Below are 16,405 nucleotides of genomic sequence, written 5' to 3'. Positions count from 1 at the left end.
AATACCAAAAAACAAAATAATCTCAGATCTTTTCGTGTTTTCTATCTCAATCGTATTTCATTTTATGTAAGAAAATTCTGGTGCACATGTTTGAGAAAGTGACCTCTCTTTTGTTTGATTGAGTGATGGCCAAAGAAGCACACAAACGACGTGATATATGGAATTGATATAGAAATGTGGTTTCGGCTTTAAGTGCTCATGTTGTCCCCAAAGTTTACATTTCCCCATGGAAGGAATTTTGGGGCTAAAGGGAAATATTTGAAGTGACTTTTTCCTTTGGGGTCGCAGACATTTATGAGACAGTTATGTTGCAATACCCATAGGGACCCCTTGTTAGCTTCCCCTTGTTGTTAGTTTACTTTGAATTCACATTATTTAAGCCCTGTCGTTTTTTTCTCATTAAATGAGTTCCTATAACTCCATGATTATCTTGTAAAAGTGTAAGCCATCTTCTGATAACTGATATGTTACATTTTGCTGAAGTTGTAATTTCCGTGCATTTCTTCTGCAAGATTACTTCCTCGTGGTAAAGGGACAATACTTCCGGGACATCGCGTGAAAGCTACATGAGAGAGAAGAAAAAAAAAGCTCAATCGGAAGTCGATGACAGAGAAGAAATTCTTTGTATATAATACACAGTCGAAACGGGGACAGTCGCATCAGTGATTTTTATTGGCGACAAGTGGAAGGAAATTTTCAAACTCCATTTGCTTTTGCTGATCCTTCAGGAATCGCATAAACTCTCGCTTTTGTACCATAATATTATTCCCTATCCACTTTGTATTGGTGAAATGATGACAAACACTCAATTCCATGCCATTTCTGTCGCTTCTTCCTCATTCACGCAGCTTTTTTCCTATGTGCGGAAATCTCTGAATTATTACTCGATACTGTCAGAATAAAATTGTGTTGAAGTGACGCTTCAACATGAGCTTTTTCCCCCATGCCAGAATGAGAAGAAAAAATCAGAGGGTGGAAAAGCTCTGATTGTTAGGGAGTTTTCCTATATAACAATATAGTGAATGAGAGAAATAGTGTATGCTTTCCAGATCAGAAACATCTCCCTCCCATTACTTTCATTCTCTGCATTTATTTATTTAAATTGATGATAAATAAATTGATTTTATCTATCTGATATTGATATTCTACATGGAAAATATTCGCGTTGTTTAGTTCAAACCTTCCAAACGCCATAATTCATATTAAACGTTCTGGAGATGATTGCATTGATACCATTTTTTATATTATTTACAGGGGATAGCTATGTACTTAATACATATTGTTACTAATTTTTATATTAAATGAAGCTAATTTTTAGTGATTTATCAAACATGTATTGAACTTAAAACAATTCTAGAGTTTCTATATTTTCTACATTCATTACAAAAATCAGTGGATGTAGAATATTATATACTCAATACATAATATATTGGTACATGTTTTCGGAACAAATACGGGCAAAATTCCTTCATTTTTGAGCTACTGGAGCTACAATGACGAAGGCCACTCGAATCTCCCTTTGGGTAGAATTTTAATTTAAAAATGACAAAGGGACAAGGCGAAAAAAAATCTTCCTCCCCCGTTGACCTTGACTCCCTATTGTTTGATGTTAGAACCCAAACAATGGGACATGTCTGCAATTAAAACATCAGACGCGCGGATATAGAAGAAAGCAAAAGCTGTCCAGTCCAGTCCTTTTAAATAATACTAATGTGAAATGCGTGAAACATCAATTTTAGGATGAAACTCATCTGAATGAATAGCACCCCCAGCATTCGAGAGGTATAGATTTTGACGGTCAATCGTTCAGCATTTAATTGAAATGGGTATTCAGTTCAGTGACCTGGGAGATAATTGCAAAATTAGCACTTTAGGGATCTGCTGGAGTGGATGGCGGAGTTGCCAATCAGTTGATTGATTGGGGTGCGTTAGTGTTAGACAGGAAAATATATAATTATTAGAGAAAGCTTTTGCATGAAAGCTTCCCCACATAATTCTCATGTCACGTAAATGCACTATAAAAGTAAATTTTCACACACCTACGCTAACCATATTGGTCATTGTGGCTATAATTTTCATCTAATTAACAGTACAAAATATATGTATGTATATTCGGTATATAGTTTGAAAAATATGTATATATTCTTTTTGAAAAAAACTCTTGAAGGGTGTTGCTGACCATCCGTGGCCAATTCGATTTTTTATTGTGAAAAAGAAATAAAATTTATTTAACCGATCGTGATTGTTTGAAAGAAAACTTTGAAAACTTTGAAAACTTTGAAAACTTTTTCTTTTTGAAAGAAAATTCAGGTCAAAGCTTAAAGTTAAAATAATGGCTAAAAAAAGACATGCAAATCGCAATTTAATTCCGGAGTGATTTCAAGCATAATTAAGACGACAAATATTTGCAAAAAAATTACGTGTATGTTGGTAAGCCCTTGCACCCATACAAACAGGCAAGAGTAAGTGAAGAAAATTATTCTGTCATCAGCAAAGTGGTTTCATCGTTTCATCTGCTATTAACACCCTCATTTATCATTAAGAAGAACCCGAAGAACCTATTTTATGTGCAGATTGTGCAAAAATGAAATGTTCTAGCTAATTTGTACCTAAGAATATATCTTAGTTTTCGCATTTAAAAAAAATTGCTTAGAGCTGATTGCTTTCCGACAAAGAAGCAACTTATTTGATTTTTTTGCAAATAAATTTTAACAAAAAAAAAAGTCTTGCATTTTCCAAATGTAAGTATCGAAGTAGATTTCTTTTTAAAGGAGATAGCGAGACATATAGCTTTTAGTAAGAGACACTGAATTTACGATATTGTAAACATTTCGGTGTTGGTAAGATATCTAAGAAGAGTGTTTAGGCAACAAACCACAAAACATTTATCACGACAATATGGTAAACATTAGCCTGAGATACTGTGAGTGAATTAATTACACCAACAATCTTCTTCTCAACCAATTTGAATTTTAGTGGGGATGCGCATCCCAAAAAGTATATGGGGTAAGGGGTGCTAATTTAATTTCAACAATTTCATATCCATCGTTCCTGCCGCTGGCAACTGCGCGAGGGCTGTATTTAATATCTCTCCAGAGTATCATTACCATCTCAAACATTTGGTGGTAAAAATGACACATTATCGCGTTTGAAACACACATTTCGCGTGAAAATGTAATGTATTGAAGAAACCTTACTATATGGTGTGTTGTGTAATATTAATTCAAAAAAATAATAATAAATAAACATTTTTAATAATTTAATAATTTTCTTCCATCGTACTTTCGTTGTGTAATTAATTAATATATTATCCACAGAAAAACAGTAGCTATTTTACTTGTTTATTATTGTGTTTTAATTTGCGGTTTATTGTGTATACATGCTGTACATGAAAGTTCAAATTCAAAATGTCATATAAAGAATATATAGCTTTACACGTGAACTTTTGCAATTAATTTCGTGCAAAAGGAAACAACACAGAGCCGTTATTTTGATTGACAAACCACACTAAACTAACATTTTCCATATTCATTGTCACGACAGCTGATGTTGGGGTAATAATTACTTTTTTTTTTAGTTTTGATTCGGAAAATTTCAGCTTTTGACTTCAAAACTCATTTAGATATAGGTAATATATAGTTTTTCTATATTTTAATTAATTTTTAATATATATTTTTTAATTCCTTTATATTGCTGTGTGTTTGTTTAGTCTTATGTTGTTTTATCAATAATATAAAATAGAGAAAATCGATTGAGACCTTTTCCGTGTAATTAATTTTACAATTTTCCATTTAAACTGTTAACTATATGTCTTACGGTAGAATATATGTGTACACGTATTACACCCTTTCACTTAGAGCATCTATACCTAGCTATATACCAAAGATGATAAAAGGAAAGGATAAGCAATAATTTAAGTCAATTGTGAGTAAATAGCAAACATTAGAGAGTGTATAAAAATAGATCTCACGCCAGCCAACACTCCTGCATATATATATTTCGTGTGGGAGATTCATTGCGATTAAAGGTAGATGAAAGAGATTTGAAATTTATTTATGAGGGTGCGATTTTCCGAGAGGAACTCCTCCCATCCTTTTACCGAAGACTCACCTTCATTTCGGCGGATCAATGGTAAAGATGGGGAGAATTGGTGTTAAAGAAATAGCGTATACGCCAAATGGTGAGAGTGTTAAATGAGATTAAATTGGCAAAGAGGAAAAGAAGGAAGGGAGACATGATGGTTCATCTGACAAAATACAGAGCATCACCAATTTATCAACTTGTCCATTTTCACCGAGGAGAAGAGAAAATATGCTTTTTCTCTCTGGGCCAACTGTACCAGACTGCCTTCCACACGCTGAATTTTTCCGGGCAATAGTGTGGGTTAGGAGGGCCCCCGGAAAACACATCATTTATGATTCTTCCGAGTCTGTCCCTTTCCTTTCCACTTCATTTGGAGCAAATCACCACCCATTGCTACCAGTTTTTAAAGGGCAAGAGAAGTTGCTTTCGTACCCGAAAAAAAAAGAACCAAAGTCGAACAAAGAAGAAAAGTTCAGTGCACCGCAAATAGCAAATTGGTGTATTTCAAAGCTACTAACAAGTAATAACTTAGCTGAAAACAATCAGACAGGTCTTCTTTTTATGTGGTCAAATCTAAAGGGTGGTCGTCATGGAGGGTATAATATGATTATGGTATATATTCTGTGAGGAAGATACATATCAAATAAGAGGATTTCCGTTTTTTGGTAAACTTCAAATCGATATTTCCGCTCTACGACAATTTATCAAATAAATCAGTTTTATCTACTGATTTCGTGTAGGTTTATTTTATTTATTAGGTTGGTAAAGGGGTTGCCATCATTACGGATGATTCCCGATATTTCGTGTAGGGACTTCAAAGCACATCAATCCATAAACTTAAAATAAAAAACTTTTTGCTTAGGTATGGTGCAATTTAAGAAATAGTTTTTAGATAAATGCAGAAAAAAGATAAGCTAGAAAATTTTTAATACATATTTAATCTGGTCTACTAATCAATCTATTCTAATTCTACATTCACCCATTTTTTTTAGTTTCAGTAAAACTTCTGAGTTTAAACGAAGATTTAATAAATTATGTACCTACAGCGCTGGAATTTATCCGTCCACTTAATTATGTACATGCAAAAGAGATTGAAGAAGTTCTTGATGATGGAATTTGTGTGCATTAAAGGCTATCATTTTCATCATCACTGTACTAATGTAGGTAGCTCATTCTTATAATTAAACCCCTGACGGAACAGTTCACAATACATACCGCACAGAACTGTGTATTTCTAAAGGATTTAATAAGAGCCTAATTGCACCGAAAATTAACACGCAATCGGTAGTGATTGTGGTATTTACGCAAGATTCTCTGTGGGAATGTATCTCTAACATAGCCCTTAATTCAATGATAACATCCCACATCTGGTACTCTTTGTGCCATTTCTAAAGGTCGTAGAGGCAATTCTAAAGTGATACCCTGCAGGATTATTAAATATGCAAAACAGTGTATTACCTACGTTAAAAATGTATTACGTGCAAAGTTATTTGAGGAGATATGTATAAGACTATTTTGAGTTTAAATTCAGACATAATTTCTTCTTTTATGAAATCATATCAAACGCATACATCGTAAAACATGAACTCACATAATTTTCTTCTCATATTCCAACTCAATTTATAATATTTAGGTATAGGTAGCAAAGTTAATATGGCATGCATTTGTTCCTTGAAACTTATTTAATACGTATGGTATGTATAGGAGGCTTTTTGTTCTCAAAGTATTACTAAGAAGATAAAAGATAGGGGGAAATATCTCTTATAATGGACGAAGGAGCAGAGGTTGAGGATGAGGCGAAGAATAGCAATAAATTTTTATCGTTCTATCCTTAGTGGTCAGGGTTATTCGCGAGACAACGCTATAAAATGAAAGAATCAGAACAAAAATCATAAAGGTTTCATTGACCTGTAGAGAAAATTGGGATACCAACAGCTTTTTTTTTGACGTTTTACCGTGGAATGCAAATAAGGATATTAGAGGTATTTGTATTTTTTAGCATAGGAAAATGAAGATTTTCTCAGTATTACCTAATTCCAATTAAAAATTAAGAGTCCCATTGGCACTATCTACTCTTTCAATCATATACACAAGATTAAGAGTATCCCATTTGTTTTTTCGAATGAAGAGATTTTCTATAAATAAATGAATAAACTTCTTTTCATTTAAGTACTTATAAATATTTTAATGTACATTGTACATGTACATACATTAATGTAACAATGTGTATTTGAAGTATTTTTCGTAAATTTACTTCTTTATTGAGAGCTTTTGCGTAAGTAGGAGGCTAGAAAAGTCCTCAGACCGATGATCTGTAGCCTCATCTCTTTGAACAGTTACAATTCGAATAAGCATAATACAAACATTTTCCCATCAAAGCAGAAATGATGCGTGAACCTGAATGAAGGTGAATTTACACACCAAATGTTACCACAAACATATATTTTATGTTTATATCGCTCTTAATTTTAAGCTGCTGCCTCCTTTCTGTGTATACATATATAGTGTGTTTAATCCCCAAAGCTCTACTGACAAAAAAGTGAAAAGCATATTTTTTCCCCGAATAGAAAAAGTTTCCATTTGGAAGACAACCCACCAGTGAGGAATGGGGTGGAAGAAGGGCCTCCCACAGAGCGGAAACTGAATAGGGGAAAAAATAGAATTTCGATTATTACAGTTTTCCGAAAATTGGGTGTGGGTACACCAATCTCGCTAGCGCTGGTGAAATTCGATAATCTCAGTAAAGTATATGTATGTACTGTACATACATAAATATCTGCATGTATATATCGTTTTATATTTCCGCTATGTCTCATATATAGGACGCAATTTATAGAAGAAAGATTTACTTTACAATTTTTAGAAAACTTCTAAGAAAGCTTATACGAATTTACGTATAAAGAAAAACGGAATAAATTACTATTTATAATCCTAGTTTTTGAATAAAAGTTTTAATGCCTGTGCTAAGTTAACCACTTACAAGAAATAGGTATCGATGTATATCTGCGCGTTATCATGTGGCTTTTCCTGTGATGACAAAACTTTTTTTATGGTGCTATCTTGCACATATTTAACTTTGGAACAAAAAAGATCAAAAAGTTGAAATCCATGAGATTTCAATGGAGAGCACATTCAAGAAATTATAGTTGTTGAAGAATGTCCCGAACTTCCTTAATCTTCAACAGAAAAGTTTAGATTATAGGTCTTGGATCATTTTTGGTGGGATTTTTTTATCTATGTTATGCAGTCAATTTAATGGAAAATTATATATATACACTTCGATTAAAAAAAGACACCACCACTACTTTAGTGGAAGGGTATGAAACATGTTCTGTAAATATTTAACGAGTGCATCTCATAAAACGGGGATGGCTTTTCCAAATATTTTCCAAATGTATTGTGTTTGCTTTTGAGATGCCGCAACTTGAAAAGTCTTTCCAAGAATAAAAGAGCACGAAGAGTGCAAAAAAATGTCTGTAATAACGTATAGGATATATGAGAATTTGTTAACATTCTGTCATTTAATTTATTATTTGAATTACAGCCTTAACACACTACAGCTTCAAGCACATGATGCTGAATAATTTGCTTGAGAAAGACAGAATGCTGTCACTCCTCACGAAAATATTAGAAAGTTTTAAGTATTAAGAGCTGTAGTATGATAATCATCTTAGAATAGAAGCTGATTGAAGACCATAGATCTAGAGAAAATAATAATAGTATTAAATTATACATATGTATACTAAAAGTGTTCAATTTAAGATAATTATTTCCCGAGAAAATTAAGAAAAAATAAGATCGTGTTTAATCATTTTTTGTAGCGCTCTCTTACCAGTCAGCCTCTCTCTGTTATGATAACGAAATTAAAAGAAAATTTTCTGCAAATTTCCTTTCCTTTCAGTTATACAGAAAAATAAAGTATAAATGAATTTCTATTGTAATTCTTTTTTCAATTGTGCTTTTTGTCTTATATGTACTGTACATACTATAGGTATAGTCCTAATGAAAAATCAATGGAACATACTTTGAATGCGAAATGATGAAAGAAATAATGAGCCAAAGAATCTTTTTATTTGATTTTTTCTTCTCATTTTCTTTTTTCCAGATAACTTCTCAGTCTATATCGTCACACTGTAATGGAGTTGAAAGAATATTAAGTATGTGATTACATTTTAAACATTATGGGAGTTAATAATTCAAAATTGTGAGTATTAAATTACATTTATATTAAAATAATTCAGGAGTGATATTGCAGAAATGAGTTTTTTCTGGAAATTTAATATTAGAATTAATAAAGATGTTCATTTATTTTTATCTTATAGAAATTCCTTAGTAGTAATATGCTTCTGAATACAACATGAAATCGTGATAACAAGGATGACGGGATATCTGGGGAATGAGTCCTTATCCTTACATCCGGATGAGTACTGGTTCGAAGCTGGTTGGCCGTGTGATCCGGCCAATGAGACGCAACCCTTTTATTGTGCACTAAGTGATGAATACTGTTTAAATCGCTATGAGAATATTACATATTTAAATATCTCTTGCGAAATTGTGCTGGATTATGGTATTCCACTGTATGGCTACTGCACACCATTTCTTCTCTTCATCACAATGACTGCAAATCTCCTCATAGTCATTGTGCTTAGTCGAAGAAATATGGCCACACCAACGAATTCGGTTCTAATGGGTGAGTTTATCCTTTATCTTGTATATGTATCCTTTATATGTATTTAATGTGCCTAAGCGCAAAAGATCATACATAACATGAAAATTCAAAATGTGTCAATTCCATCAGCTCTCCCAAGAGACTACTCTTAAGTCAGCTATCTACATTTTTTCTGATCATAATTTTTAGGCTTATAAAGTATGAATTAAAAATGAAAATTCAGTAAAATTTCTATATTAGATACCTAATATTTTTCTTACAATATTTTTTTTAACCTCATTGTCACTTTGAACTTTGCTTAAGTATAGGTGACTACTTATATATATATATAGTGTATTCAGAATATTGTGATTTATTTCATAAATATTTCTATATTTATTTTATAGTGTAGAGGATTCGAAGAAATAGTCGATTTTTTCTAAAGAATTACTTTTCCAGACATAACCAACCTGTTTTGCATACAAATATCCCATTACAAAAATTACACCATTCCATAAAATCTTCACCATGCCTCTTTCTGCTACTGAGGGAAATTTTTTTTTATGGAAAATTGGGAAACCTCGATATTTTTCACGAAAGCACCTCATTCACCATGCAAATCGATTTATGATGTATGACTTATGGAGCAATTTTTCTGATGGAGCGCCACACATCGTCGTTTCGTTCTTGTTTTGCCCTCTTTTCATCCATTAAAATATATAAAACGGGCTCACCCAGATGCATTTTCCACATAGAAGACATCATATAAATATGGTTTTTGAGTTTTATTGAAATTCAAAATTCCCTAGAAAAAAAACTCATAAAGGAAAGATGTTTTGGTATAAAATATTCTCGAAAATGAGGTGATAAATGGAAAACACACAAATTTCAAATGGGAAATGATAATATTTGCGTACACGTTATGTTTGAAAATCCATTTCATTGGGAAAAATTTGTATATACATTGTATAATGTATTTTGTAAAATATGAAATTTGCGCCATGCAATTAAATAGCAATTACAGGCGTCTTCTTGAACTTTTAGCACATACAAAAATTCAAAACATTCGTGATGAGTGAAAATCCGCAGATGAACATCATTAAGAGTTAGACGGAGCTCTATTCTGCTATTACAGTAGAACCCTCTGCTTTCGAAAAATTGATAATTATACGAGGATTCATTTTAATTGAGCTTTCCTTATGTTTGGTATACTCCAATAGCTGTATAGAGACTTGCCAAATTGAGCTCATAAACCCAGCTAAAAGATGATTAATGGGCATCACAATAAAGTACGACGATATTGTGGTTAATTTTAGGAGATTTTCTACGCCTATATAGACGAACACTGATAATGATTATATGATTGAAGTCATTAAAATCAATATAAACATCATTGGACGGAAATGGGTCGTTAACAACTCAACGGCTTTACAAAAATATTATACTTAAAGCTTTTTTTTATGTAAAAATAAATTCTATGTAATTCATCTAGTTATAAGAATTTGTGTATCACAACGATAGATATTTGTTTATTTACTGCAATTTAATTTATGTGCAGTGTTAGAAGACGCAAAGTAGATTTTTTTTGTAAAAATCAGTAAAATGATGGATGAAAATGATCATTTATATAAAATTCTACAGTAGCATGTTATTCAATAACTTAAAACTCTTTACAATTTTTAACATATCGACTTGAATTAAAAAGTGTAATTTTTTTTTACTTCACGCATCTTATGTTAATATCTTTCTGGTCACCTTTTAGTATAAAATCTATACAATTAAAATAAAATTAAAAGGGATAAGAGTCTGATGGATTTGATAAATCAATATTTTCGTTGAGAAGTAAGAAGAAGTGCTTCTGGTAATATGAAGTAATTTCATTCCATTTCAATTTTATACGTTTCCGTATTGAGTTTTCTTTTTTTTATTTCACGTGCTTTTACTACATATGGGTAATTAGAAATTTATTGATTTCTGACTGCATTGTGTGGGTTGTGAATTTAATGGAATTTCTAGTGAAGTTCTCATTCAGTCATCATGGTCATTAAATAAATTAAATGATTTTCATAGTTTCAGTTTTGAATAAAATTAGTTTCTATTTATTGTTCAAAATCAAAACAATAAATTGTAAGAAATTCATTCGCCACAGCAAAGATCTCAAACTATATGTATATTTGCGAATTTCTTACAATTTGATCTAAATTTTCGATTTTCCTATTTTTGTTGGCTCCTAAAATTTTTGAACGATTTAATTAATTAATTCAGATTAATCAGCTAAATAAATTAATTAAGCTTTTCGAATTAATAGATCTTGGCCGTAAAAAGTTAGTGTATCAGCCAGGAATTTTTAGATCCTTAAGTTTCTGAGATAACTCTGAAAGTTTGGTCAAATTTGAATGAAATTACTTTCTAATTTTCATTTTTTTAAACGATTTTCACAAATTTCATTTTATACCATTTTCAACAGTTTCTCTTGGGTAGTATAGTCCTTAGAATAAATATTATGAATCATTTTTTTTCTTTCTTACAGCCATGGCACTATGTGATATGTTTACGCTTCTTTTTCCCGCACCGGGACTCATTTACATGTTCACCCTAGGCAATCACTATAAGCCACTGTCACCAGCTATTGCGTGCTATGCTTGGAATGCACTCAACGAGGCGAGTTATACAAAATTGTAGTCATTGAACTCAAATATCCCTCTAAAGTGCTCAATCGTAAATTTTACTTTAAAAAAATTTCTTCTATTCTACAGGTGATTCCTGCCATGTTTCACACCGCTTCAATATGGCTCACGCTAGCTTTAGCTGTGCAGAGGTGAGATTTTCTTTTATTCAATTTTAAATTTTACAGTAATAATTATTTCATGCACTAAATTTTGCTAAGTTTTTCTTCATTTTCCCATGAAATTCCCCCTTGTTATATTCTCATTACATTTATTGTCTAAAAGTTACCTAATTAAAAAGTAGGACTTTGCCTTGACTACTCTACTGAATTCTATCGTAACTTTTTAGCCCCCATAACTCACTTTGTTACATTCTTTAAATGCCTTGACTCTCTAGAAAAGTCGTTAAAACTTGCAGTAGCGTAAAGTGAGAAAATACGCATGGATATTTTTAAATGTAATTATCCAGTGAGACATTCAGAAGAAAATTAAATTGTTTTACACTGTGACTCCTAATTGAATTTCACGTGAGAAAACTCCCACATTGGCGAGTAATTCTTTTTGCGTCAAACCACAATTTTCCGCCTCTCTTCCCAAAAATGTCTTTTTTGCTCTTTATTCTTGTCTTTAATGAAATTCCATGGGATATACGAATGGAATGCCGTTGGTCATTGCATGGCTATATAAAGATTGTGATGATGAATAAATCGAATTTGCCATTCTTACTTGGAATTCTCTTACTTTCCTAGACTCAGAAGAAGATTGTGTATATAGTTCAATGTAATTTCCTCAAGCAATATCGCAGCCTCTTGTATATTGTTTTTATTGAATTTCAAATCATTTTGTTATATATATCACGATTTTCCAAATCAAACTACATACAATACGTGCGAATTCTTATATATTTTAATAAAGATATGTGTATTGGATAGGAAAAAAACAATTAATTTCTAACAATTCGTCGTATTACAGTTCAGTGAGACTGTGAAAGTATGTATGTACTTTAATCTTAGCTGCTTTTATAAATCAAATGAAGAGCTTCTTATGACGTTGTAGATCAAGCTTTTGGGAATTTTACCTTTTTGCGAACTCTACCCAAGCAGATGGTGCTCCTTAAGGAGGATGTTTTTCTCACAAGGGAAATAAAAGAAAAAAATCCTCGCACAATCCACGTGTCACTTGAGAGAAGATCATTAAGCATCCAACATTGTTATGTACGTGCAAGGCTTATCAAGTGACTTTACATATTATTCAGAAGCTCAATAGTGTGATGAAGAGTATATCCATCGAACGGTCAAATGAAAAATTGACGAATGATTTTGTTAATGATAGCTTCATAAAATATAACACGATATAAAAATCCAAAGTGGCATTTAAATGGAGAACACGCGCCTCTGTTGAGTAAACACACAAATTGAGAATAAAAAAAACTTTAGCACATGGTATCATTTTTCATGTGGTTTATTTTATCTTTTCGCTTTGATAAAAAAGTGGCAAACACAGAATAAAATGAATGACAAAAATTGAGAAGATTAATTGTCTAGAGAGCATAAACTTTTTAAAAGTTACACTCATTGATTTTTTTTCGTATTGATAGGGGTGTTTTTACAGCATGCATTTTCTTTTTGAGTTTAAAAATAAATTCTATGACGTGCTGTATAGTAAAAAAAAAATGTAAACTTTTCACTTCACCATGAGAAATTATGAGAAACGTGAGAATTCAAGAAATTTTCTTTTTGCTGTTTAAAAGGAAAACTTATACGTCATATTTCAATCTGTCTGCAGTAGTAAATATCGTATACATAAAAGATGTATCTTCATAAGAAAATGCGATATTTTCTGCTTTAGGAAACAATATGCTTTTCTTTTATAATTTAGAACAAATATATAATGTTTATAATTTGTGCTGAACTTTTACATATTAGAAAAAAAACTGCACCATTATCGTCATGTCACTTCATTGCTGAGAGAATAAAAAAATGTACCAGAAACATTAACTTTGATGTTCTCCTAACTCTTCCGGTTGTATAAGACACGAGGCAATTGTATGTAATAAGTATGTGCTAAAACACTTTAGGGATAAATAGTTTAATACGACCTCATTTTATTATAAACATCCTACTTCCTAAAAACCTCCTTTCGATGGTGGCGTCACACATTTTTGACGCAACCACTGAAGGATATCCATTTAAATTTTTGTAATTAGGTGGTCAAGTTAGTTTCCCTCTTTTATTTTCAATGATATTTAAGACAAACCCAGATTTAGACTATACTCCCCTACATAAAATCTTGCTCATTTATCTCCTCGAAGGAGTGTATTTAATTGCATCACCCCACTCAAAGTGTTTGCTTCTTTTAGAAGAAAAGGAACAAAGAATAATAATAAAATAGGATAAAGTGTAACAGGATGATGTTTCTTTTCTCATCAGGTATATCTACGTGTGTCATGCGCCCGTAGCTCGTACCTGGTGTACCATGCCTCGTGTAAAGAAGGGTAAGTTGATAATTGCATTAAATACTATATGGAATCTTTGGTGGATGAGGGGGCAAGGAAAAAGCTAATGATGCGACATGATGTCGATAATGTGGACCATTTTTCATACCAGAAACACAAATTACCCATTTTCTCGTCTCATTCCAGTGATCTTCTACACTTTTGTGGCTGCTATATTACACCAAAGTACCAGATTTCTCGATAGGTAATTGCATTAAATGACTTTTATATAATCCACCTGAGAAGTATGTTTAATATTACTTTTACGACCATAAAGTTAGTCAAATTAGGAAATTTTTTCTAATGAAATTGAGCTTCTACAAGATTTTGAATAAGGCCATATAAAATGTTAAATATGATTTTGGCATATCCTATATTTCTTCTTCTTATATACTAAAAGAAAATCCGACTTTCTGTCTGTCCGTGGCAAAGTGGCAAGTGATCTCTTTCGCAATGGCTGGACAGAAAAAAATTGCTTTTATAACAGAAAGCTTTCACACTGATTTTTAATCTTTTAAAATGAGTAAAGTTTAAAAGTTCACGAAAGCACATTTTAAAGTATTAATACGTACAAAGTATTTTGCATAAATATTGCTGTGTAAATGTGTCAATGATTTGAGAATACGTTGAAATTTTCTTCAAGACATTCAATTATAAACTTTTAATCCATGATTTACCAGCATGATTAATTGCATTGTATTTTTTGTGATATGAAACAGAAGCGCGTGTTGGCCATGGCAAATGAGGGTGAAAGAATGGAAAGCTCATCACGTATCGTATAATGAGTTTTTTTCTGCATTCTTATTAGAAGGATGGTTTGAACTTTACGGATTAGAGTTTTTTTTGTTGATCTTTTTTTTCTCAACGTTTAGGTCAATATCTACCTAATTTACAAAAAATGACTTATTAATAATAATTATATTAATTATTTATCGATAAAATACATAACTATTCGTAAACTATTTAATTAAACAATTTGAAACACTATATTGTGGGTACAAAATTATTTTAATCCTATTTACTTTTGCAGGGAATTTCATTTACTTAATATCCTGTGGGATAATCAAACAACAAGCGTATGCCACATGGAAACATCAGCTTGGGTACGTGACTACATCGGTGAGGATGTCTACTTCACGTCCTACTACCTCTTCCGTATTCTCTTCGTTCACCTTCTCCCCTGTGCTGCACTCGTAGCTCTCAATGTACTCCTCTATAAGGCCATGAAGTTAGCCCAGGAAAAGCGTGAGAAACTTTTCCGGGAGAATCGCAAAAAGGAATGCAAAAAACTCAGGGATGCCAATTGTACCACACTAATGCTCATCGTTGTCGTATCTGTATTTCTCGTTGTGGAAATCCCACTTGCCGTCATTACAGCCCTTCACATCATATCGTCGGCTATTATTGAATTTCTAGACTATCGCGTGGCAAATCTCTTCATCTTGTTCGCCAACTTTTCGCTCATTGTCAGCTATCCCATCAACTTTGCTATCTATTGCGGCATGTCGCGACAATTTCGAGAAACATTCAAGGAGATCTTCATCAAGAGACCAATTGGAGCAGCTAAGAAGGATAACTCATCCAAATATTCTATTGTTAATGGACCTAGGACATGTACAAATGAAACGGTTCTTTAATGGCGCGCCTTAGATGAACACAACGCCAATGGTCGGTGAGTAAAAAATATATATTTAAATTTTATAGACTAACGACCCCAAAAAAACCATAAATTAAAATACAAGTTGAAGGTCCCTCTTAAGGCACGACTATATATAATTTAAGATTCATAAACTTTCTTCTTGAATTAAAAAAAAATTTGCAAAAACCTACAAAGAAAAGTTATTTATTCTTTGCTATATCAAAGCTCCACCAACCAAATGAAATTCTCATAATCGATGGGGAAGATATGACTAAAAGAGCGTGTCTAAACGAATGGAGACGGAAATGTGGGTGCCAGAATGTCGTCATTAAATTTCAGATTATTATTTGAGGCATAAAGAATTACATTCGGCACAGATTATATTCCATTTTCCTAAAGGGGAAACATCCACCCCCCACATTCACGCCATTCCATTTTACCCATCAGTTTATCTACATCCAAAGAGATCAAGAAAAGAGTGAGAAAAGTTACTATGTATATGTATAATACAAAGATGAGCCTTGTTCCCAACCTACGTAAAACGTAAATCAGCAAAGGAGAAAAGTGTTTATATTGCATTTCTCGCAGTGTAACACCCCATAAAACTTCTTTTACTGCGTCAACAGACTCACCAGGAAGTCGTACTTTGAATATTTCGTCACTTTTTCATCAACCCCTATGCGTTGGGTTTCCGTTGCGAGGCACCCATGGCAGTTTATATAAGTAAATTTAACATGCCAAAATAATTCAAAGGGAAAGCATTGGCACGCAAGATTCTTCATTTTGACAACATATTTTTTATGCCTTCCTAGGGGATGGCGTCTCATTTAGTTTTGGGGCGTTTGACGCAAGAATATTGAGAACGTGAAGAGAAT

At 32.4% G+C, this 16,405-nt stretch overlaps 1 protein-coding gene across 1 annotated transcript in view; it reads left to right on the top strand.

Annotated features, from left to right (window-relative positions):
* Positions 1-16,405, top strand: part of LOC129795164 (sex peptide receptor) — a 36,051-nt gene that overhangs the window by 10,135 nt on the left and 9,511 nt on the right. Inside the window, exons 2-8 of the mRNA XM_055836237.1 lie at positions 8,189-8,287; positions 8,406-8,773; positions 11,262-11,392; positions 11,488-11,549; positions 13,827-13,891; positions 14,039-14,096; positions 14,922-15,563. Of these exons, the coding sequence (XP_055692212.1) occupies positions 8,461-8,773; positions 11,262-11,392; positions 11,488-11,549; positions 13,827-13,891; positions 14,039-14,096; positions 14,922-15,528 (1,236 nt within the window). The 5' untranslated portion in view covers positions 8,189-8,287; positions 8,406-8,460 and the 3' untranslated portion in view covers positions 15,529-15,563. The remainder of the gene's footprint in view (positions 1-8,188; positions 8,288-8,405; positions 8,774-11,261; positions 11,393-11,487; positions 11,550-13,826; positions 13,892-14,038; positions 14,097-14,921; positions 15,564-16,405) is intronic.

The sequence above is a fragment of the Lutzomyia longipalpis genome, chromosome 4 (genome assembly GCF_024334085.1).
Source record: "Lutzomyia longipalpis isolate SR_M1_2022 chromosome 4, ASM2433408v1".
Classification (NCBI taxonomy): Eukaryota; Metazoa; Arthropoda; class Insecta; order Diptera; family Psychodidae; genus Lutzomyia; species Lutzomyia longipalpis.
This window is presented reverse-complemented; position numbering and strand designations above follow the sequence as displayed.